The sequence below is a fragment of the Gymnoscopelus microlampas genome (assembly GCF_963454915.1).
Source record: "Gymnoscopelus microlampas genome assembly, chromosome: 22".
Lineage (NCBI taxonomy): Eukaryota > Metazoa > Chordata > Actinopteri > Myctophiformes > Myctophidae > Gymnoscopelus > Gymnoscopelus microlampas.
Window position 1 is genome coordinate 26696389 of NC_139959.1, and position 22565 is coordinate 26718953.

Genomic DNA, 22565 nt, shown 5'->3' on the forward strand with positions numbered 1-22565 from the left:
CCGGTTTGCACTGCCTCTACAACCTCTAGATGCTTAATGTTCAAATTCTGATTCGACCACTTTAACCCATTAAGACCTGAGGCCGATTCTACAAATGCCTTCTAAATCAATAGGTTCTCAAACTTTTTCATGCCAAGGACCCCCCAAAATGATATGTATTTGGCCACAGACCCCCCATCTGAAAATGTTTTGTGCAAGAAGATTTGTGTGAAAAAATAAATCACTTTCAAGATAAAAAAAATTGCAGATGTATAAGCTTGCAGTGTGCCGCACTGTGAGCTTGTATATCTGCTATTTTTGAGAACCACAGTTCTCTGAAAAACGCGCTATATATATATATATATATAGAGAGAGAGAGAGAGAGAGAGACCTAACATCTAAAATGACACATATGCTTTACCGGTTTTATTTGGCATCCCAATTTTGAGCATGTCATTATAGGCGGAAAACAAATGTTGGGTTTGAAAATAGCAGATCTACAAGCTCACAGCGCACATCTTTTTTATGGTGGTAAGTAGCTCAGTGATTAAGTGGTGAAAAAAACGTATAGCCTCTACCAAACATCCACCTATTTAATTCAGGGCTTCGGGACAGGAACGGACAGCCAGAGAGATGGCTGTTGTTGCTGGATTCAAATTGAGTTACATGGGATTTGATTTGGCATAACTCACAGTATCTGACTAACAAAGTCAATGGAAATGTGTTTTCTTGTAGGAATGTAGTTTTAAACTCACAAGTTAACTCGATTCCCTTGCAGTCTACCCATGAATAGGTTACTGTGCTACACACTGCAATACGTCATCGCGATTTCATAGACGCAGGCCACAGTATTTAAAGTTAAAGTAGAGTAGTTCACCCAAAAAACTACTTATTTTCGATCAATTACACACCCCATGAAGCCTTGAATTCTTGGAGTTTTTTTTGTTTTTGTCGCATTCCTAAGCTAATGATTTGATGACCGGGTCATCGGTCAATCGGGGACTCGGTAGGAGAAAAACAAATCTCCATGAATTTAAGGCTTCATGGGGTGTGTAATTGATGGAAAATAAGTATTTTGTGGGGTGAACTACTCCTTTAAGGTTTTGGTGTTTACAAGTCTCCACTGAAATTTCATTCAAACAAACTTAACAAACAAAAAACATGGGAAACGCCATTCGGTGAACACGGTTTGAGGTCAAGTGCGCCGTGACCTTGTCCACAATGCAATGCGACGCATTGTGAGCTTGTAGATCAGCTATTTTCAAAAGATTCTTTATACATTTTGAACTTGTGAAATGGGACATTCTGCACAACGAGTACTTTTACTTTTGGTACCAAGTACATTTTGATGCCAATACTGTTGTACTTTTACTCAAGTAAATTTTGAATTCCGGACTTTTACTTGTAACAGAGTATAACATGTGAGTACTTTTGTACTATCCACCACTGGCGAATACTCTGTCCTTCACCCAGAGCCAGAGCAGATGCCGCCTGCCTCGCAGGATTAGCCCAAGACTTGATCAGTGACCGGATCACATCATTATTCTTTATTCGTTGTTTTTGCCGGAACGTCTCGGCTCTCCGATTGGTGTCTGCCCATGAGATGCTGCCCTCCGGCCATCTTAGCCGCGTCAGATCACATCTCACTTTCAGTCTTCCTGAAACTCGTGTGTCATTGTCACAGGGGCCTTTAATGTTGGCAGGCTTTTCGGAACAATACCAAGACCTTTTTCGTTTTCTATTTTTCAAAGAGGGTCACAGCTGGTTGTCGTAGACCATGTCTGTTGTATGACCAGGGAGCCACACGCAGGGGAATGAAAAGAAAATACATCTAGAGACATCATTTTCCTGTTTTAGTGCATTCTCTTTGAGGATGAAACCATAAAACGTGCCAGTGAAAAGGCCAACGGCAGAAGGCGTGCGTGACTCTCATCAGGGGCACCTGCAAGGTTATATCTCCGCTGTGTTCTGGCAATGCGCTTGAACAAAGTAAAGAGAACGTATCAAATATATTACGTCCAGAGCGAGATGGTGTGTGAAAAGGACTGTTTTTTATGGCCCGTGTCACCGGGACAATAGAGCAGCTTGTGTGTTGTGGATGAGAAAGGCTTGTTGGGGTGTAGTGGGGGCAGAGTGTTCACACTGCGGTCGCTCTAAAGCAGGCCAATGGTGTACTGGTGCAAATGGGCCTTTGAGATACTGAGGCACACGACTCTCTGGGGACCCGCAGGGGGGGTTGGACATAGAATTGCTTCCTCGTTTCTCCTCTCCTCTTGGTGTTCCTGCTCGAGGGCCCTCAGCTGTGCGCCCCCCTGGGCCCAGCTGTTTGTCAGCCTTTCACAACAGGCGATGGGGGGGAGGGGGGTGCAAAAGACGAACAGCACCACCCCAAGGCCCCCCAATGCCGTTCCCGGGGTCCCCTGTTGATCAGGAACCCCCCGCTTCAGACTAGCTCTTTGCCCTGCTAATCAGAGGTCTGGTCTTCCCAGTCCTCATGGCATAAGCAAAGCCCAGGCAGCCACTTCAGATTGACGCCCCTTAGGAGCGCCCCCCCCCTACCCTGCCAAGACCCCCATAATATGAGCTGCTTTGGGAGCCTGAAAAGGAACTGTGGAGGAACTATGGTACAGACCAGTGTTGCCAGATTCTGCGAGAGAAACAAGCAACCAGGTCTAGGAAAACCAGCCCAAAGGAGACGACTATGGGTCACACGAGCACTTTATAACATATACATCAGCTATTTCAAAATAGCAGATCTACAAGCTCACAACGAACGCGTCGCGATGCGACGCGTTGTGAGCTCGTAGATCAGCTATTTTCAAATAAAATATTGCGGGGAAATTATTATAAGCAGATCTGGCAACCCTGGTACAGACAACCACACAACAACAGCCACCCCTATGCAGCAGCAACGGGGGCCCCTTGGCTGGCGAGGTGCCAGTGGTCGGTGCATCAGTCACAGAGGGGACATGGGTGAAAGTCAGAGCCTGACAAATCCCGGGTATTATCGGGCTTTTGTCCAGCCTGCAGCTGTCACTTAACCCTTTAAGAACGGGAACGCATCGGTGTGTCATTTATTTTTGGATTTCTTTGGCTATTCAAAAATAGCAGATCTACAAGCTCGTAGCGTGGCACCGAGTGCCGCGCTACGAGCTTGTAGATCTGCTATTTTGGAGAAAAAAAACGTGAAAATGTGTGCAAATCTTTGAATATATATATTTTTAAGCGAACGTTTGTAACTCATATCTTTGGTTCTGGGGGATTCTACAAATGTCTTCTAAATCCTAACAGTTTTTTGTTTTTTTTGTATTAGGCCGTGGACCCCCATCTCAAAATATTTTGTTCCAGGGACCCCCAGAAGTTGTAACAGAGTTAAAAATGTTCGCTTTAAAAAAATATATATTCAAAGATTTGCACAAATTTTCACAATTTTTCTAAAATAGCAGATCTACAAGCTCATAGCGCGGCACTCTGTGCCGTGCTATGAGCTTGTGTATCTTCTATTTTTAAATAGCCGAATAAATCTTAAAATCACAGGCACAGATGCGTTCCCACTTCCCGGTCTTAAAGGGTTAACAGGCCAGTGGGAAGAGGAACGAGGGGCACAGAGGAGAATTCATGGCCTATCGCTCATGTAGTCACGCATGGGGTGGGTCGAGGGGAAGTGGAGACGGGGGGGACGAAATGCTCAGCGAGAGACAAAGAGGGCTAAAGTGGAGAAAGTAAAACCTTTGCATAAAAGAAGGGGAAATTGCAGAGAGAGGAGTGAATGATTTGGGTTTCTGTAGATGCTTTGAGCCGATTGCTGCGAGACTCGGGCAGACGGAAAAAAGAAGGAGAAAAAAAAAAGCTTTATCTTCCCTCCAACCCCCTGTCAGAAATGACCGGCGGTAATGCAGATCTAATCTCACCCCGTCTTCTCTGTAGAACTGTCTCCCAAAGCCTGTCCATCTCCCCCACCAAAAAAAGCCTTTGAAATAAATGAAAGTCCACGGGGCGATGGAATAAATATGAGCTAAGTCTTTGACTTGATGCGAGACGGCCAAAGGGCCTAACATAAGAAGCCTGCCCTCCGTCTGTTCAACGGAGATACAGATTTTTTAGTTTTTTGTCTTTTATATTGAGGCGGAAGTGAACAAATCCAAGACGTTCTTATAACTCGTAGAGAGGCGAAAAAAATGTGAGAAAGTCTTGTGGATCTCTTGATGTGATGTATCTGTGACAGACAGTAGAGTATGACTCCACATTTGGGAAACGTTTCATCCCAATTGACTTCCAAAGCATTAAAAAGCGCTTTTGACAAAACCAGCTAACTCCATTGGATCCTCAAACTTTCTGCTAAACCAGCTAACTCCACCGGAGTTAGCTGGTTTTGCTGACTCCAGGCTCCACCCCCTTTTGACCTCCAACCTCATTGTGAGCTTGGAGGTCCATTCAGCTGTTCTTATCAACGATGAACAAAACCTCCTAACTCAAAATTTTGGAGTTAGCTGCTTTCTGCCGGACAGCAGAGATATAATTAAAGAATGAGTAGAGACACTTGTTTGCCTACTATAGACGGCTAGCTAGCCTCCTGCAGAAACATGCTGGAAAAACAGTTGAGTATCAGCCATTGACATTGCACCCATCATTTTCTCTCTCTCTCTCTCTCTCTCTCTCTCTCTCTCTCTCTCTCTCTCTCTCTCTGTCTCACACACACACTCAGTCTGATTGACTGAGAGTGCCCCCCCCCCCCCCCTCCCCTCCCCCCCGACATTAGAACATGGTCATATGACCCAAGCTATGCTCTCTCTGATTGTATTAGTCTTTTACTGGCCGGTGGCGTTGTTTATGGGCATGCAGGGACCTTAGCAGGGCTTTCATCCCAGAAAGAGAGGCTGGGGAAAGTGTGTGTGGGGATGGGGGGGGGGGGGGGTGTGTGCAAAGTTTTGCATCCCAGTCTAAGCTTAGTGGTGTGTGGGACATCTGCCAAAAATCCTCCTGGATCAAAGGATGAGTATTACGCAGACATACGTCCCACCATGGACCAGAGAGCTCATGACCCCTGTCAGCATGTCAAATTGACCCCCCCGCCCCCACCCCCCACCCCAAAAGAAAACACTCGAAGGACACACAGGTGGGAGTGCGGGCATGTGCACGCGCACACACATGCATGTTAGTCACAGTCACACACACACACACACACACACACACACACACACACAGAGGCTGAAGAGGAGATCGGGGTGGAGCAGTTGAGCGGAGTGGTTGTTGTTCAGATAGCCGACCCCCCCCACAGTGTTTGCCCTGCCTCTGTCTGCATGTGGATTGACAGGTTCACCTGTCACACAGTGAGACGGTGTTGTGTGAGTGACAGGGCTGCGTTACGTGACTTTAATGAACAGAGCAGTGAGTATGAGGAAGAGAATGAGTTCAAAGGAAGAAACGAGAGGCCAATACAAATGGTAAAACAAATAAATAAATAAAACATGAGCTGTGATTGGACGCACACACACACACACACATACATAGAAATCCTATTTCAGACAGCTTGGTCTCTGCTCATGCCATAAAAAAGATGAGGTGAGAGAGTGTTGTATGTGTGCGTCATTGTAGCACTGTTCTGTTTCCATGCACGTACAGTACAGTATGTCATTTCAGACTGGGGCACAAGGGCCAGAATAATGACTGACTCTCGTTTTACATGTCAGAATGAAGACGCTGCCTGTGAACATTCAGTGGTATAATAATATTTAAAAAAACACACACACACACACACCAGAGATGCCCACAAGTCTCTGAGCTTGAGTCAGAGTCGAGTCTCTAGTATTTCGTCTCAAATCTGAGTCGAGTTTCAAGTCTTTGTGGGTCGGGTCTCGAGTCTTTAGCCACGAGACCGAGTCGAATCTCGAGTCTCTTGCTCTCCACTCTTATTTAATCATTTATTTATACGATGTAGCCTAAGGCTGAAATGCAGTTATGATGGTCCACAAACCCAACGCGAAATGAAAAATGCACAGAATGTATGTTTATCAGAATAGTAGGATATATTCATTTAGGCTCCTTTGCGTCTTATAGCGCAACTCAACTGCCGTAGGCACAGGCTCACACACAGCCCGACCAAGGCTACTGCTGCTAGTTAGTCTACATATGTTTTTATTAAGGAAGATTGACATGTCAACGTGTTTGGCAATTATATAGCTGATGCTGAGCTGAACATATTTAATTTCAATGTTTTAATATTTAAACTTTATGATGAAAGGCCCCACACAGCAGCTGTTGTGCTCGCCTCGTCATGTTTGCACTGCAGGGAGACTGCAGGCTGCGCGCACCATTTCGTTGCTCAAGAGAAGGAAAGGACAACATGTTGGGCATGTCATTCATTAATGCGTCAAATGAAACATAAAATAAAGACTGTTCACCAGTCTTTGAGCTCGAGTCCGAGTCGAGTCTCGAGTCTTTGAGGGGCGAGTCCGAGTCGAGTCTCGAGTCGCACGTATGGCGACTCGAGTGCGAGTCTTTGACTCAAGTCCCCATCTCTGACACAGAGTGTTTTTTGTTCAGCTAGCCAACCTCTTCTATAACCCCCCCCCCATGTGGATTGACAGGTTCACCTGTCACAGTGAGGTGGTGTTGTGTGAGTGACTCACTGTGTTACGTGACTTTAATGAACAGAGTGGGAGTATGAGGAAGAGAATGAGTTCAAAAGAAGAAACAAGAGGCCAATACAAATGGTAAAACAAATAAAACACACACACACACACACACACACACACACACACACACACACACACACACACACACACACACACACACACACACACACACACACACACACACACACACACACTCACACACAGAGAGAAATCCTATTTCAGACAGCTTGGTCTCTGGTCATGCCATGAAAAAGGGTGAGAGAGTGTTGTATGTGTGCGTCATTGTAGAACTGTTCTGTTGCCATGCACGTACAGTATGTGTTGCGATACCAAACACACGCTGTCATTTCAGACTGGGGCACAAAGGCCAGAATAATGACTGACTCATTTTACATGCCAGAATGAAGACGCTGCCGGTGAACATTCAGTGGCATATGGAATATGGATACTTCATCCAACCCCATGTACTTGAATGGCTCTGCAGCCACAAGACCCTCCCGACTCCCATTTCATAGTCTTGTGTAGCCAGCTCAGATTTTCAGAAATCTCTGCGTACTGATATTTCAGTATAATATTTCAATTCAATGTATGGGATAAAACTGGATGGAAGACTTTAAGGTAGTGCTTCATATTGGGACTGTGATATGATTTGTTTTCAGAGCAGCAGTGGGCATAGGTTTGTTAGTTCTCACCGCTGTTATGACCCAGCTTGAACTTCCCCAGGCGTAAATCAGTATGGGGAGTACACCTTACCCCCAACCTGTGACATGTTTTAATTATGAAGCGTTGCGTACATGGCATCCAACTCGACATGCTTCCCTTTTCTTTCCTTTTTAAAACAACCCAGACATACATCATCCAAAAAAAGATTGAAAGGAGTTTGACAGAAACACATTACAATAACCAACCGTCAGACAAATCACGCCCGAAACTAAGTAAGATAATTACAGAGACCAAAATGATAGAAAATGATCTCTCCTCCAGCCCACTGATCAGCAGCCCTCATTCGTATTCCCTCACACACATCCATGACATTCATCCAAATTAGGCTTGTCTATTGACACAAATTGCAGGCTTCTCTAGTTATTCTTTGTCTGAACTCTTGTTTTTCAGCCCCATTATGGACTCAGAGGGGGGGGGGGGGGGGGGGGGGGTATAAGTAGTGACACCTGATGCGTTGGCATTGGCAACTATCACGCTGACTAATTGCATTTTGAGGTGCTTAAGCATCCGAAGGGCTTTACGGGGATGAGGCAGCTGAATCCATCTTCTTTGTGTACGGTGATAGGGCCGCTCTGCTGCCTGGTGCTCCACTATAGCGCTCCCCTTCAGCTCCTTGTGTCCTCCTCCGACTCCTCGCTCGTGCTCTTTTTTTTACACATTTGAATAACTTTGTACTGCAAATTCCCACAGAGAGCCCTCCAAGAATCACGTCAACTTTGAACCGCGGCGGTGGGGTGTGTGTGTGTGTGTGTGTGTGTGTGTGTGTGGTGATGGGGAGAAAGGCCCCGCAGATAATCTAGATAGGCCTCCTTTGAACTACCATGACCAATTCGCCCCCTCGTTCGATTTCCAACCCCATCCTTATTATTTTTGTCCGACCGCCGGCCCCCATCCCCCATTCCCCCACCTCCCCCCCATCCCCACTCGATGCAATTTCCATTTGTAGCGCTTTGAAAAACACATTGAAGCACCATGGTGCCATTTCTTTTAATTCGCTGGAGATCTTGTATCTGCTGAAACCCCCGACCCCCCCCGACCCCCCCCAACCTCCCACCCCACACATTGGCTCACTGAAGCGAATCCATGGGTTTACATTTACTTGAACCAAACCCTCGTTCCTCAGATTGATACCTGAGAGGGTGAGAAAGGGGCAATAGGTCTGAGTATATGGACTGAGGTTGGCTTGTTTATGGCCGGGGTTGGTGGCCCTGTTTGTGGGTCCCCAGCTGGCTCCCACACAGGCCTAGCTCCCCTCTGGCTCCCCTGGCCCAATGGCCCATGCTATAGATGCTGATGGAGGCAGTGACCCCCTCCCCGCCCCCCCTCCCCCCAAGGGTCAAAGAGAAAAATTTATGAGGCTGTGTATGTTTGGAGAACACCGGCATGCTCTTCTCAACGAGCAGCCTGAGGGATTAAGCTAATTGCATTCGACTGGGTTCCCACATCCATCTTTGGTCTGTTAAAACCCATCTGCCTTGCTTCTCTCCCTGTACCAGCATATGAGGACGGCAAGTGGACCAATGTGTCTTAGATGTTCCAAACATAAATGCCAAGACCCTGTGCGCGTGTGCGTGCGCGCGCGTGCGTGCGTGGGTGCGTGTGTGTGTGTTTTCACAATGTATTTAACTGACGCTCCTGTCCATTTTTAATGCTTGTTATCTTTAGATAAACCTGCCTGCTAGCTTGTCTTATTATACCAAAGTCAATTGGTACTGAAATTACATTTAGGCCACAGATAATGTTCACATTTACACAGACGCAGAAATGACAAAGAGTCTATTTCAGCTCAAAGGAAAGTGTGCATTGAGTGTATTGAGAAAAAGTGCCTGGGACAAACCATATTTATCAAGTCTTTATCTAGCTGTATGGAGGAAATTGGTCCCAAGTGCCCAAAAATGATGTCTGTTGTAAAATAGGAAAGAGTTCTTATCTCCACCATAATTTAAGAGAGCTTGAGAGCTGTCCTAACCCATTAGGAGTTCCCGGCAGACACAGGCACATTCCTGGGAACGGCTTTGTACGGGCCTGGGAACATTTGACAACAATTATCTTATTAAAGGATGCCATTTGGATACAAATGTAATGATTGTTAATATTTTTTTTAATAACTACGGCAGAGAGGCAATATTTCAGGACAGAACGTTCCAATGTATCTATTTGTTTCAGTTTCAATGAACAGTCACAATGCATGCATTCATAGTAAACACTCATACTGTTGCAGCACTATGCTGAAGACTAGCATCTTGTCTCCCACATCTAGACTCCTTTACCTCCTCTCTCCACCAAACTGTGGAATAAACACCCTCTTGTATTCAGAACTGCAGACTCACTCACACATCAGTCTCCCCCAACACTCTCCTTTAGGGGTGTGCCGACTAATTTCACGAAACGATACGATACGATATTTGGCTCACAACTTCGATACGATATCGATACGATACGCACTTTTTTTATTATGAAAATATATGGGGGAGGAAAAAAGTAAATGCAAACAAATAATTCTGTTTTTGCATTATTCAGACATGCAAACTTGTAGCTTTTCAGCTACAATAGCCGTTTTCAATCCAAATAGGGCAATAGTGTGACACCTGACCCGAAAAAAAAAAAACATGTTGTCACCCTTTTCACCTCGGGGCTGTTTGCATGCCTGATTATAATGATTGTAAAAAAATATTTTTTCCCCCCAAAACGATACATATCGTCACGAAAACGTGGGACGATATATTGTCACACCCCTACTCTCCTTCTATCCCTTCTTGTCATCTTTTCGAGATGCTAGTTTACTATGCTATATGGATTACCTCATGTTCATGTGAATTGTGTTTTCTTGACCACCCATGTTAAAGAATGTTGTAGATGTTGTTTAGACAGATGCTAGTTTTGATGTTTACCTGATATGCTAGCGTCTTTGAGGCACCACATTGTTTTCTTTGCACTCTACTTATGTGACTATTTACCTTGTCGTTTGTTGACTAGGCTTCATGCTTACTCTGCTTCCTCTGATTTCACACTTGTAAGTTGCTCTGGATTGCCAAATGCAATTTTAGCCGACCTGAGGCCAATTCTACAAATGTCTTTTGTAGAACAGTTTTCAGAAAAAAAAGGATGTTGCCTTAAGTGCTGCTCAAACCTTTTCATGTCAAGGACCCCCAAAATGATATGTGTTTGGCCGCGGAAAGATATATTCAAAGGTTTGCACAAATGTTCACGATTCTCAAAAATAGCAGATCTACAAGCTCTTAGCGTGTCACTTCATGCCGCGATATGAGCTTGTATATCTAGCCAATAGCCAAAGTACAAAATAATAATTTTAATGGTTAAACTGTAATTATTGCAGCACCGACCTTTCGCTGTCTCACGCGCATGCGTATGTGATTGTGCTAGCATACGTTATCCTCATTTCTCACGCTTGATCAGTTTACCATCCAAACTAAGAATGAAGTATTTTATTGCAACTGAATTGCGTAACATAAAACGGGGAAAGTATTTTCCTAAGTGCATTAGATTGCTTTCTTAATTCCTCTACAAAGCCAAGGTGTATACTCTGCTTCCGATAATATGCAGATTCATTATTTTCCCCACCACTCAAATGCAAAAACAAGCTGCATTTATGCAAATCACTGGTTTCCCTGGAGCTGTCAGTGTCATTATGTAGGCTAGATGGCACGCATTTTAAGATCATTTCATCAGTCATATTAAGATAATCAAAATTGATACCACAAAGTAGTTATGGTTGAACATTAGTCTAGACTCTAGATGGATCCTTTATGTTGTGGCCAAATGGCGTGGGTGTACTTTCAATCAAACTATATTTTTTTGTACAGTTTGAAGAATTGTGAGTGGCTATCCAGTGTCTATTCATAGCCTAGCATGAGTCATTCTGAGACGGCATATAAATACAGGTGTGTTACATATCATATACGTCCTGTTGGCTAGACGGTGTTGACTAGACTTCGATTGCACTAATTCGTTTATTTAACACAGTATATGGTGTATAGGTTACCTCATGCAAACAGAAACGGCTCATTGATCTTGTAATGGCAGGTTTGCACCATCACAGTCAAGTCGGCCTAAAAGCATACGTCACCTCGCACGCCAATGAGCCACGTAATTGCCTGTGTCTGCACAATGGGTCTAATGTATGCTTTTCCTGTGTAGTATAGAGCTATAGGAACCAAGTGGGGTATAACTAACACAATTGATTTCCAGCAGACTGCGTAGGTATGCGGTATGCATGCAATGGTGGCTCATCAAGGTCTATTCGAACCTATAGCTAAACTATACCTAAGCTGAACTCCGCGCACCTTTCATCAAGGCAATGTTTAACGTGCCATGAAGGTTGATTGGTTTAGTGCGTCCGAGCAGCCATTGTCATCAGAAGGACGAGATTGCCTTAATCTGCACTTATCGCCATTATTGCATCCACGAAGCCCCTGGGCTTGTACAAATAAGTGAGCGCTTCCGTCGTTGCGTTGACAGCCACTCCTGGAGCCTTTCGCTCCACCACATGGGTGACAGTAAGCCATGCCAATCGTCCATTTTGAAAGCATTTCATGTTCGGTCTTTTTTTGCCATGCTTTCTTCATGCCAAGGCCTCTAGTGTGCACCTACAGTATCTCATGGTTTTGTTCTTGGCATTGACACTCTTTATTTCACTTAGTTTCTGTTTGCTTTCTTTCCCACTCCTTCACTCTTCCACCTCTGGTCTAAAAGTTTTGAACATTGGCAATACTCAAGTAGTGAAAATACCTCAACATTTTACTCAAGTACAGTGCTTGAGTAAATGTACTTAGTTACTTTACACCACTGCCCACCTCCCCTCCCATCCCTTCTTCCCTCCATCACACTGCCTGTACCTATGCTGTTTCCCTTCCCCGTGGCATGCGTAAGCGCAGGCCTATTATCAAGCCCGGTTGTCTCGTCATATAATTATGCGTTTTGTCTTGTCTTTGCCTCTGTTGCCGGTGATAAAAGGGGAGGCTGATTAAGTGTGAGGGAAGGGTATTGATTTCTCTTCTATTCTATTGACAGGCTCCTCAAAAGGCCCGTAATGAAGGCGATGTAAATGAGGGTTTTCCACAGTGCAGCATTTAATGACATGAGTACCATAAAAAAGGGCCCGCATTATCCTCAGTTCTAAAAGGGACATGCATCACTCACAATGGTGCTCCAGGGAGACTTTCTCCTGCAGCGATGTTTCAGCGGGAGTGGCGTGAAGGCACCACACATGACAGGGCTCTAGAGTTACAGTATATACGTATATCAATAGCACCATTTTAAAAGGGGGGACAAATACATTCTTGTGTCTGTCGATGGAGAAACTAAATAGCGTTCTTGTTTTAAGCACCGCGTAGCTTAACCCATTAAGACCCCAGGCCGATTCTAAAAATGTTCTTCTAAATGTTTTCTGAAAAAAAGTGGTGCTCAAACTTTTAAAAGGCAACCCCCAAAATGATATGTATTTGGCCGCAGACCCCCATCTCTAAATATTTTGTTCCAGGGATCAGAAGCAAAGATTTAAGTAAAAAATGTTTGCTTAGAAAATATATATGTACAAAAGATTTGCACAAATTTAATATTTCTTTCTAAAAAGTGACACTGTGAGCTTGAATATCTGCTATTTTTTTATAGCCAAGTATCAGAACCAATATGCTACTGTATATACATAGCTAACAATCTAAAATCACACAGATGCTTTCCCGGTTTTAACGGGTTAACATGATGCAGAGTCTAATAACGGCATATGGCTTCCCTGTGCAACTGAAAAGGCTTTCAGACAGTTAGCTAAATTAATTAGCCGCTATCAGTTTGGTTGTGCGGACATACACAAACAAACGCAGGAGCAAGCCTGTTCTAGACTGGCCGGCCCCCCCTTTGGCGCCACGCCGTTAAAAAATGAAACGCAATGAAACCGTAAGTGAAGTCAATATCTTACTATGGCAAGTTACTCTATGAACCTCATCTCATCACATCCGTCTCTCTCTCTCTCTCTCTCTCTCTCTCCCTGTTTCCATAGCAGCCGAATGGCTCCCAGCAACCACGACCGGATACAACGTCTGAGACACGAGTTCCAGCAGTCGAGGCCGGAGGACGACCCAGAGGACCGCAGACACACCTACAGCTTCGACCAGCCCTGGGTGAGTGTGTCCGATAAGCGCACTGTTCCGTTGGAGCAACAGACTTCAGCGCCACATGGGACCTTATACCTCCCTGATGGGCTTATACACCCCCAAAACTAGCCTCTACAGAAGAAGAAGAAGTGCCCCCCCCCCCCCCCCCCCCCGCCCCCCTCTTCCTCCCTTACCCCCACACTGCAGTGGTGGAAAGTAACTAACTAAGTACTTTACGTGACTATTTGAAAATAACCGATCTACGAGCTTGTAGATCTGCTGTTTTCAAAAGATTTAAACACATTTTACATATGATACCTTTCCACATTCTGCATAATGAGTACTTTTACTTTTGGTACCTTTGATACCAATACTTTTGTACTTTTACTCAAGTCAATTCTGAAGGTTGGACTTGCACTTAGTAGTAACTGACTATTTCTACCATAGGGTATTGATACTTTTACTTAAGTAAAACATGTGAGTACTTCTTCCATCCATCACTCCCCCCCCCCACACACACACACACACACACACACACACACTCACACTCACACTCACACACACACACACACACACACACACACACACACACACACACACACACACACACACACATCTCCCCCCAAATCTGCCAGGCGCTAAATGGATTCCCCTCGTACACGCACCGCTCACCTCAGCTGCTTTCCTAATCCCCTCCAAGCCAATCTGACAGTTCCTTCACTGCCTCCCCCTCTCTGTTTGGATACTTTAACCCATTCCATCCGGGAACGCGTACTGTGTCATTTTAAGATTTCTTTGGCTATTCAAAAGTAGCAGATCTACAAGCTCATTGCCGTGCTATGAGCTCGTAGATCTGCGATTTTTTTTTGTTGTTGAAAAATCTTGAAAATGTTTGAAAATCTTTACATATATATCTCTTAAAGCAAATGTTTGTCAAATATTTAGTTCCAGGGACCCCCCAGAAGCAAAGATTTGAGTTACAAATGCTCGCTTAAAAATATATATATTTAAAGATTTGCAAAAATGTTCACGATTTTTCAAAAATAGCAGATCTACAAGCTCATAGCGCGGCACTCGGTGCCGTGCTATGAGCTTGTAGATCTGCTATTTTTGAATAGCCAAATAAATGTTAATGATGCTTTCCCGGTCTTAAAGGGTTAACCTCCTTGGATGCGACGTGCGCCTCCATCCTCTGACTCCTCTGACACTGAGCTCTATTATCAAAGTGCCTAAAGTCACGTCCCCCGAAACCCTGAAAAAGTGCCTATTTCTAACTTTTTGGCATTTCCATAAGGATTTCTTTCAAACTTTTTGGATTTATCCTTTTTCGACGTGGAATGAAATGCTAATTAGCTCTTATTTGTGCAATTTCTGCCTTTTTTTTGTTTTGGGAGTGTGAGCTGCTTTGGCCCGGGGGAGGAGGAGATAGAAGGGTGACACAGTCAATGACACGTGACTCTGCAAGCCGTGGAAAAAAGGGGAATCGGGGGTAGAGGGATTTAAAGGGATTGTAGGCAAGTTCAGAGATAAACAAAGAAAAAAAACTGCAGTTTGTTTCCCCGACCACCAGGGGGTGACGCAGGGGGGACTTCCATAGAGTTAAGGGGACTTCTAAACGGGCCATGCCGAAAATAGGTTGCTTTATTCGGATACAATGTGCGGAACTGCCCGCCCCTGCCGGTTCTCTGAATTTTTATTTTTAAATAGGCTCTTTCATGATAAATTGACCACATATATGAAGTTAAACAACTAAATTCTATCCAAACGCTATCTTAAAAGTAAATTCTGTGCCTCAAAAAATAAGTTTGAGAGCGTTTTAAAACCGAAAGTAAAAAGTTCACACGGACGCGCACATGCGTGCGTTAATTTACGTCCCGACAAACATAACATAAACATAAACAGTAGGGAAAATACGGATTTCAGAAAGAGGACTGTGTTTCAATGCAGGAAAACACCCCAGCATCATTATATAGTGGCTGATAGAGGGGAGAAAATGCAAAAAAAAATATATATAAATATTTTTAAAATGTAGGCTTAATGTTGCCTACAATACCTTTAAGAACTTCCTTTTGAGACTAAACTTGAAGCCACGTCCATATTTATGGACAAACATTTGGGGAAAATAGGAGAACGTTCAGGCACGATAGGCAAACATTTTGGTGAGCATAGCAGATCTACAAGCTCACAACGCGCTGTGAGCTTATGGAATCATCTTTTACTGTTTCATATACAATGAAGTGAGTGTTAACCCGTTAAAACCGGGAAAGAAACTGTGTCATTTTAGATTTTTGGCTATTCAAAAATAGCAGATATACAAGCTCACAGCGCGTCACTTCGTGCCGCGCTGCGAGCTTGTACATCTGCTATTTTTGAAAAATCGTGAAAGTGTGAGAACTACTGATTTAGGAGGCCTTCGTAGAATGGGCCTCAGGTCCTTGGAGGACCTTTATGTCTTCCAAGTGTTGAAGTTATTCACATGACTCACCAGTTGTGTAGTTTCGTTAAGGTCATAGGTCATCCAGGCCTTTTATTTTTTCATGTAAGAGCAAACGCTAACAGGAGGAGGGAACATGGCCGTGGCAGGTGATAGGTCAAACAATTGTAATTGTTTCAATGCAATGGCTTGTGACAGACATGGGCCTCTGTTTTTTGTTGTTGTCCAATAACATTCTTACCCAGGGTGAGAAAAGAGGAGGGAATTGCGAAAAGATGATTGGGAGACTTGATGACTGGAACCATTTCCTAAATTATGGGTCAACATGTCACACCTTGAAGTTGAAATATCCGGTATCCATCCCCCCCCCCCCCGTCCTGCCCTCCCACGGCGCCTCGAGACCCCAAGTGGAGTATTTATCAGTGTCCTTGCTGTTCCCAATTTTGCAATTAAATTGATTTGGTATGTGCCTCTGATGTGACAGGCACCTTTTGTGTGTTGTTTTTGTACGGTCTAAATGAGTTTGACTTAGACACAGCCTTGCCTATTAGGGTCACTGAGGGTCAGCTATAACAGCGCTTCTCAACCTGTGGGTCGGGACCCCCAGGGGGGTCTCCATGGATTTGGGGGGGGTGGGGTGGGGTCCCTGGATGACAGTGAAGTGGCAATTTAAGGACTTTCAAGACCTTTTTAATACCTCAGAAAAAAGGAGAAAAAAAGACCATTACTGCATCAAAAGTAATCAACAAGCCATACTATCAAAATTAGACTTTGGCAACATTGTCAAATAAAGAAAGAGGCAAACATTCTGATAGCCGATCTACAAGCTCACAACGGCTCACATTGCAAGGCTTGTAGATCTGCTATTTTCACAATATTTATCTGTGGAACATAGTCAAACAAATGTAATGCCTCAACTACCACATTCCAAGTGCTTCTCAGGGTGGGGGTCCAAGTTCAAATAGATTATTTTGGGGGGTCTCCAGTTCAATTATAATTATTTGGGGGGGGGGGGGGCGGGGGGGGGGTCACAGCCTGAAAAGGTTGAAAACCACTGAGCTATAACAAGAATCAACACAGCTATTTTTTCCAAAGCACATACCTTTACAGAAAAGCAAGCTATATCCTTAGCTTGTAGCGTTTTAGCGTTAGCCACACATTATGCTGAAGGGAAAAACGGTTGAACACCACTACCGTTCCTTAATAATGTCTGGTCCTCTCTCTCCCTCTCCCTCTCTCTCCCTGAGAAGAAAGGAGTTGTTAAGTGTTTGTTCGGAGCGAGCGGAGCAGTCTGAGGCAGTCTCTGAGCCTCTGAGCTCCTAATTGCTTGTGATTGTTGACATTGTTGAAGGTTCCCGTGCTACTTCCACGGGTAATAAGATATATAGGGCCGTCCCTGGAGTGCTAGAGTCTATTTTATTAGTCTCCCTTTCATGTTCCCTTAGTCACATGAACGAGGATTCACACTGGCGGAGCTTGTTAATGCGAGTCGCAGGAGCGCCCATGTTATGTGTTGACACTGATTACGGGGGATTCGAGTGAAGTCTAGCCATATTACGCTATCCAAAAAGCAGATTGATCGCGGCTCGACTGATGGAGAGTGCCTTTGAAATCGTATCAGTGGGGCAATCTTCTGGATAAGAAAACGACTGTGAACGGAGGAGAAAAAAAAGTCTGGGGGAGAAAAGAAAACATGGAATGTGACAGATTTGGCTATTGATGCTTTTGAAAAGAGAAGACTCCCTTTGAGCAGCTAATGGAACGTGAAAAAATTATAACAAAAAATCAAACGGCCGAGGCCTTTTTATAATAGATATGGGGAAGGCAGGAAAAACATGGGTTGGATACTGCTCACATATCATCAAGCAAACACATTTCAAAACTGTCGACAACATCAAATTGAAACCTATACTTAGGTTTTTTTCCTGCCTGTCACGTTATAGTCAATACGGACCATAGCATAATGCTTTGCCTGTCAGCGCTGTCAACAAGCTGCGAGATGTTAAGATTTGATTAATTTGCTTTGCAAACACGCACAGAGACGGGGCCTCAAAGCAATGTCAACAAGTTAAGCTGTATCTACCAAATGCCTGGATGAGGCTGTGTGTGTATTTTTAGGACCCTGTCAGATGGCGGTGATGATGGTGCGAGCTCTCTCTAAACTTGTGTAACCATCTCTGTAGAGATCTGTGAGGGGGGGGGGGAGTAACATAATGCCTTCTCTGTCTTACCATGCTAGCATGAGGCCTTAAGTTAACCCATTAAGACCCTGTACAAATGTCTTCTAAATCCCAACAGTTTTCTGAAAAACAAATATCAGTGGTGCTCAGACTGTTTCCATGTCAAGGACAAAATAATACGTATTTGGCCACGGAACCCCATCTCAAAATATTGGTTCCAGGGACCCCCAGAAGCAAATATTTGAGTTAGAAATGCTTTAAAAATATATATTCAAAGATTTGCACATCATTGCACGATTTTTTTAAAATCTTGACACACACACTCATAGCAAAAATCTAAAATGACACAGATACTTTCCCGGTTTGAATGGGTTAAAAGCTCCATAGGCCTTTTTTTCTCCCCTTTTTTTTCGTAAAAGCAAAACATTGAGTGAACATATCCGTGACGATGCAAGTATGCCGTTCAATCACGCCCACCAGACCACATCATGGCACTATACGCTCTGAACGAGTGCTCGAATAATCACATGCCAGTAGCTCTCCCCCTCCAGTTCCAACAAATCTGCCCCAAATGAAAGAAGACACCGACTCTCCCACTGTTGGCTGTTCCCATTTTTGTATTGTGTTTATTCATAATAGCGGCTATTATGTATCAACATAGGACATAATGACGTGTTTTCCCACTTCCACACAATAGATTTGTGTTAAAGCAACAGTCAGCCACACAGACAGTAGATGAAGTGTTGGGTCTAGGTTTTCAATGGGCGATGAGTCCCTGGTTGCGTAATGCCGTGCAATGTCGGGAAGTCATGGAATAATGTCTGTGGCAGGCGTATAGCCTGGTGAAGACAGGACGGTCCTCCACTAAAGTCCTTAGTCGACTAATAGTCTATTAGTCGCTGTCTGTGTTGATTTCACCCACAGGTAGGATTAAAGGGTTATATCACAAGAGATGTGCTCATACTTTTTGAAGAAATACTTAAACCTGCACTACGTAACTGTCCTCTTCTACCCCGGATTTGAGCCCGGTTTCCTACGCAAGTGCTGACATTTTTACCATTGAGCTAATAGAGCCTGCCTGCTTGAATTGAATTGAATCTTGGTGTGTGTCAGATCCTGTGACTATAGGTGAGACATGACCTTTGGACACAATCTAAATGTCTCAATAGAAGAGCAGGGAGACAAAACACAACCACCCCAACTGTATAAGTTATATTATATTAGCATACTCTACCATACAGATTGCACAAACTTACATTTTATTCATAAAAACAAGTTACATAGTCCCGCTTTAATTCAGCATAGAAAAAAGCATAGATACCGACTAATTAACTAACAAAATGACTGATCTATTGATTATTGGCTATGAAGACACATGGCTCAGAGTGAAGCCCAATAGGGCTGAGGGCATGTCCATCCCTCCTCTAGGCCCAATAATGACAATGCTCAGGTCAGCCAGCCTATACCAAAACCCCTGACTTCTGCCTAATGGAATAATGATCAGGCACCTTTACCTACCCCCCCCCCCCCCCCGGCCAAAAGCACACAATTACAGTCCATGTGTTTTGTCTCGTTCCCTGCCGGCGGCTCTCTGAGAGAGGATTTCCAGATGTTCTCCAGAAACCTCTCTCTCTCTCTCTCTCTCTGTGTCTCTCTCTCTCTCTCTCTGTGTCTCGGGCAATAAAGTGCGTCTGTGCTGTGGCTTTGGACAGCCACCGAGTGTGACCACACAGAAGAGCAGCAGTGCAGTGTCGGTATCTCGGCTCAAACGCACCGCCGGCAGCTTGTAAACCCCTCTTATTCATGCGAATTCCATTGTTTTTTTATGATCAATCTGTCAGCCAGTTACAGTAATAATGCACACACGCCTGTGTGCCTGTGTGTGTTCGTGGTTTTCATATGTTTTTTTGCATTCATGCACGTGTCTGTAGTAACTCCTGTGTTCTGTTAGTGCTTGTATTTGTATGTTGCTTGCGCCATCACGTGTGTGTGTGTGTGTGTGTGTGTGTGTGTGTGTGTGTGTGTGTGTGTGTGTGTGTGTGTGTGTGTGTGTGTGTGTGTGTGTGTGTGTGTGTGTGTGTGTGTGTGTGTGTGTGTGTGTGTGTGTGTGTGGTTGTTTTGTCCGCACAAGTATAGTAGAATTTGAGAAATAGACATTGAAGATAAATGGTTGTTTCATGTAGAAAAAAGAAGTTAGGCTTACGATTAGGAAATGTGCGTGCGTGCGTGCGTGTGTGTGTGTGTGTGTGCGTGCGTGCGTGCGTGCGTGTGTGTGTGTGCGCCTTTACATTTCCCATGCAGTCATGTGAGGTGTAAGCCATTTATAAAGTGAAGTCACTTGACTTACTTGCTGTAGGCTAAAGGTCAGGGGTCAAGGCTGTGTGTATAATACAGCTCAGGACCTTGACAGCACCGGAGGGCCCTTGCATTAACCCCCCCCCCCCACACTCCCTGAACAATACATGGAGTGTGCTGTGAGATATGGGCAACACACAGATAGCGCACGCCCACGCAAACAGATAAATAACACACATGCACGTACTGTACTTGCATGTGCATTATCTGTGAACACTACAGCATTCACAAAAGCACACCATCTAGCACGCTTATCAGACACTTCTTACTTATAGATAATACATTCTGTTTGTGTTCACAGATAAGACAGAAAGAGCAGGGGAATGCAGGGAATGGTTGCTAAAAAAAATGGCCGAGCCGATTGCTCTTTCCCATTATTTTAGGCATACAAATATTATTCAACCACTTTCCACACATATTTATACAACACTGTTATTATACTGCGTTCACACGGGCAGATACAAAGATACACGCTACCGTTCGTTTTCAATGGAAGCCAGCGACATGAAGATACAAAGCAACATCCGACGTTTGTAGCTGCTACAAGAGATACAAAGATACAAATTGAAGTTGAGCTGGGTTCAACTTCCAGGTACAAAGATACAAAACTACAACTTCAGCGCCGATGACGGACGCACGCTTGATGACGTCAACGACCGCGTTGAGCAGCACAGATACAAAGCGACAAATATGCTGTGTATCTTTGTGTCTGCACGTGTGAACGCAGCATTAGGCTCAGATTCGGTGATTGTTCTCTCATTCATGTACCGTTAACTAGATAACCAAACCACCTCGGTTTTCATTGGGTCCCCTGGTCTGGAACCAGGAAGTGGGGGACCATACTGGTTGCGCTCAAATCTCAAACCTCTGAATCGAGCCACACACACGTGCACGCACGCGCGCACACAAACACACACACATCATGGTTACCACAAATTGGCCTGGGCTGGCCATTAATACATTTGCGGAATTGGGCTTGAGCGAGGCTTAAGGAGTGAATCATTATCCAGCCGTTTTTTTGTCAGGATGTGGTGATTTACTCCCACTCTCTCTCTCTCTCTCTCTCTCTCTCTCTCTCTCTCTCTCTCTCTCTCTCTCTCTCTCTCTCTCTCTCCCCCCCCTCCCTCATCAGGTCTTATTAGCAGGTTAAATGTATTCCACATGTCTGTTGTCCTGTGACCTGCTCTCTTGAAGCTATTCCCTGTGCGGTAGGGTGGATAAACACAACATTTTAAGGAGTGTATGATGAGGAGTAAAGCCACATGTACGTACTGACCCCTCACAGCGACCTTTTGATATCTATAAAGGGGTCCTTGCAGGCCGGGCTGGGCCAGGCCGGGCTGGGCCGGGCCAGGACCACCTATGAACCAAAGATCTGTCATTCCCCCGGCCGTCTCCCTTTTTGTTCTCAAGGTCCAATAAAGCTCAGAACCTCCCCAGCTGCATTCACGGTTCATTCCCTTTTTTGATAGCTGCAAATAATTTTCATAATTACGTCCCCGTCCCCCCCCGCCCCGAAGGCTCATCGTCTGCGAATGTTCTTGTGTTTAAACAGGTGTCGATTCTTTTTTCCTTTTTTCCTCTTTCATTTTGTCCAGTGCTGCTTGTCTCTGTGACTAAGGTAACAAGGCGGGGGGCTGAGGCGTGGGGGTAAAAAGCAGCGCTCGTATCGACATATTCCTTTCCCGCGTTATTGGATAAAAAACGAACACGGACGTCGGGCTCTGATTCGATTTCGACAAATGTCATGTTTTATAACGGCATTGTATTCCAGGCCCTAACAGGGGACTAATCTGATTCTCCTTCCCCGGGGGTAATGCCATTACGGCTGACAGATTTTCTCTCCCGGCTATTTCTCATGCATAAACTTGGCGTGGTGTCAGGCACCTCAGCCCCTCTCTGAGCCACCGTGGCACCGACGACCCGAACCTCCGTTCGTGCTGTTTTCGTGCAGCTTGCATTCCTCACGGCCCTCCGTTTCGAATCACACCGGAGAAGTCTTTCTGCGTGCAGAACTAATGATTTTCTTAGCGCTAGTTTTTCGTTCCCAATAAAACAATCACGCACACCCCCCCCCCCACACACACACACCGTTAATCTGATATTCAATGACACGCCTGCACTTTTTTTTTTTACGAAAGCCAGAGAC

At 44.6% G+C, this 22565-nt stretch overlaps 1 protein-coding gene across 4 annotated transcripts in view; it reads left to right on the forward strand.

Moving 5' to 3' along the window:
* Positions 1-22565, forward strand: part of LOC311039175 (partitioning defective 3 homolog) — a 757442-nt gene that overhangs the window by 542113 nt on the left and 192764 nt on the right. For 3 of the 4 annotated variants that reach the window (XR_014600133.1, XM_084048842.1, XM_084048841.1), the window contains exon 22: positions 13354-13474. Coding sequence is in view for 3 of the 4 variants with exons in the window: in XM_084048842.1 (XP_083904968.1) it covers positions 13354-13474 (121 nt within the window). In the remaining variant the exon portion in view is untranslated. The remainder of the gene's footprint in view (positions 1-13353; positions 13475-22565) is intronic. The other variant, XM_084048843.1, reaches the window with a different exon arrangement.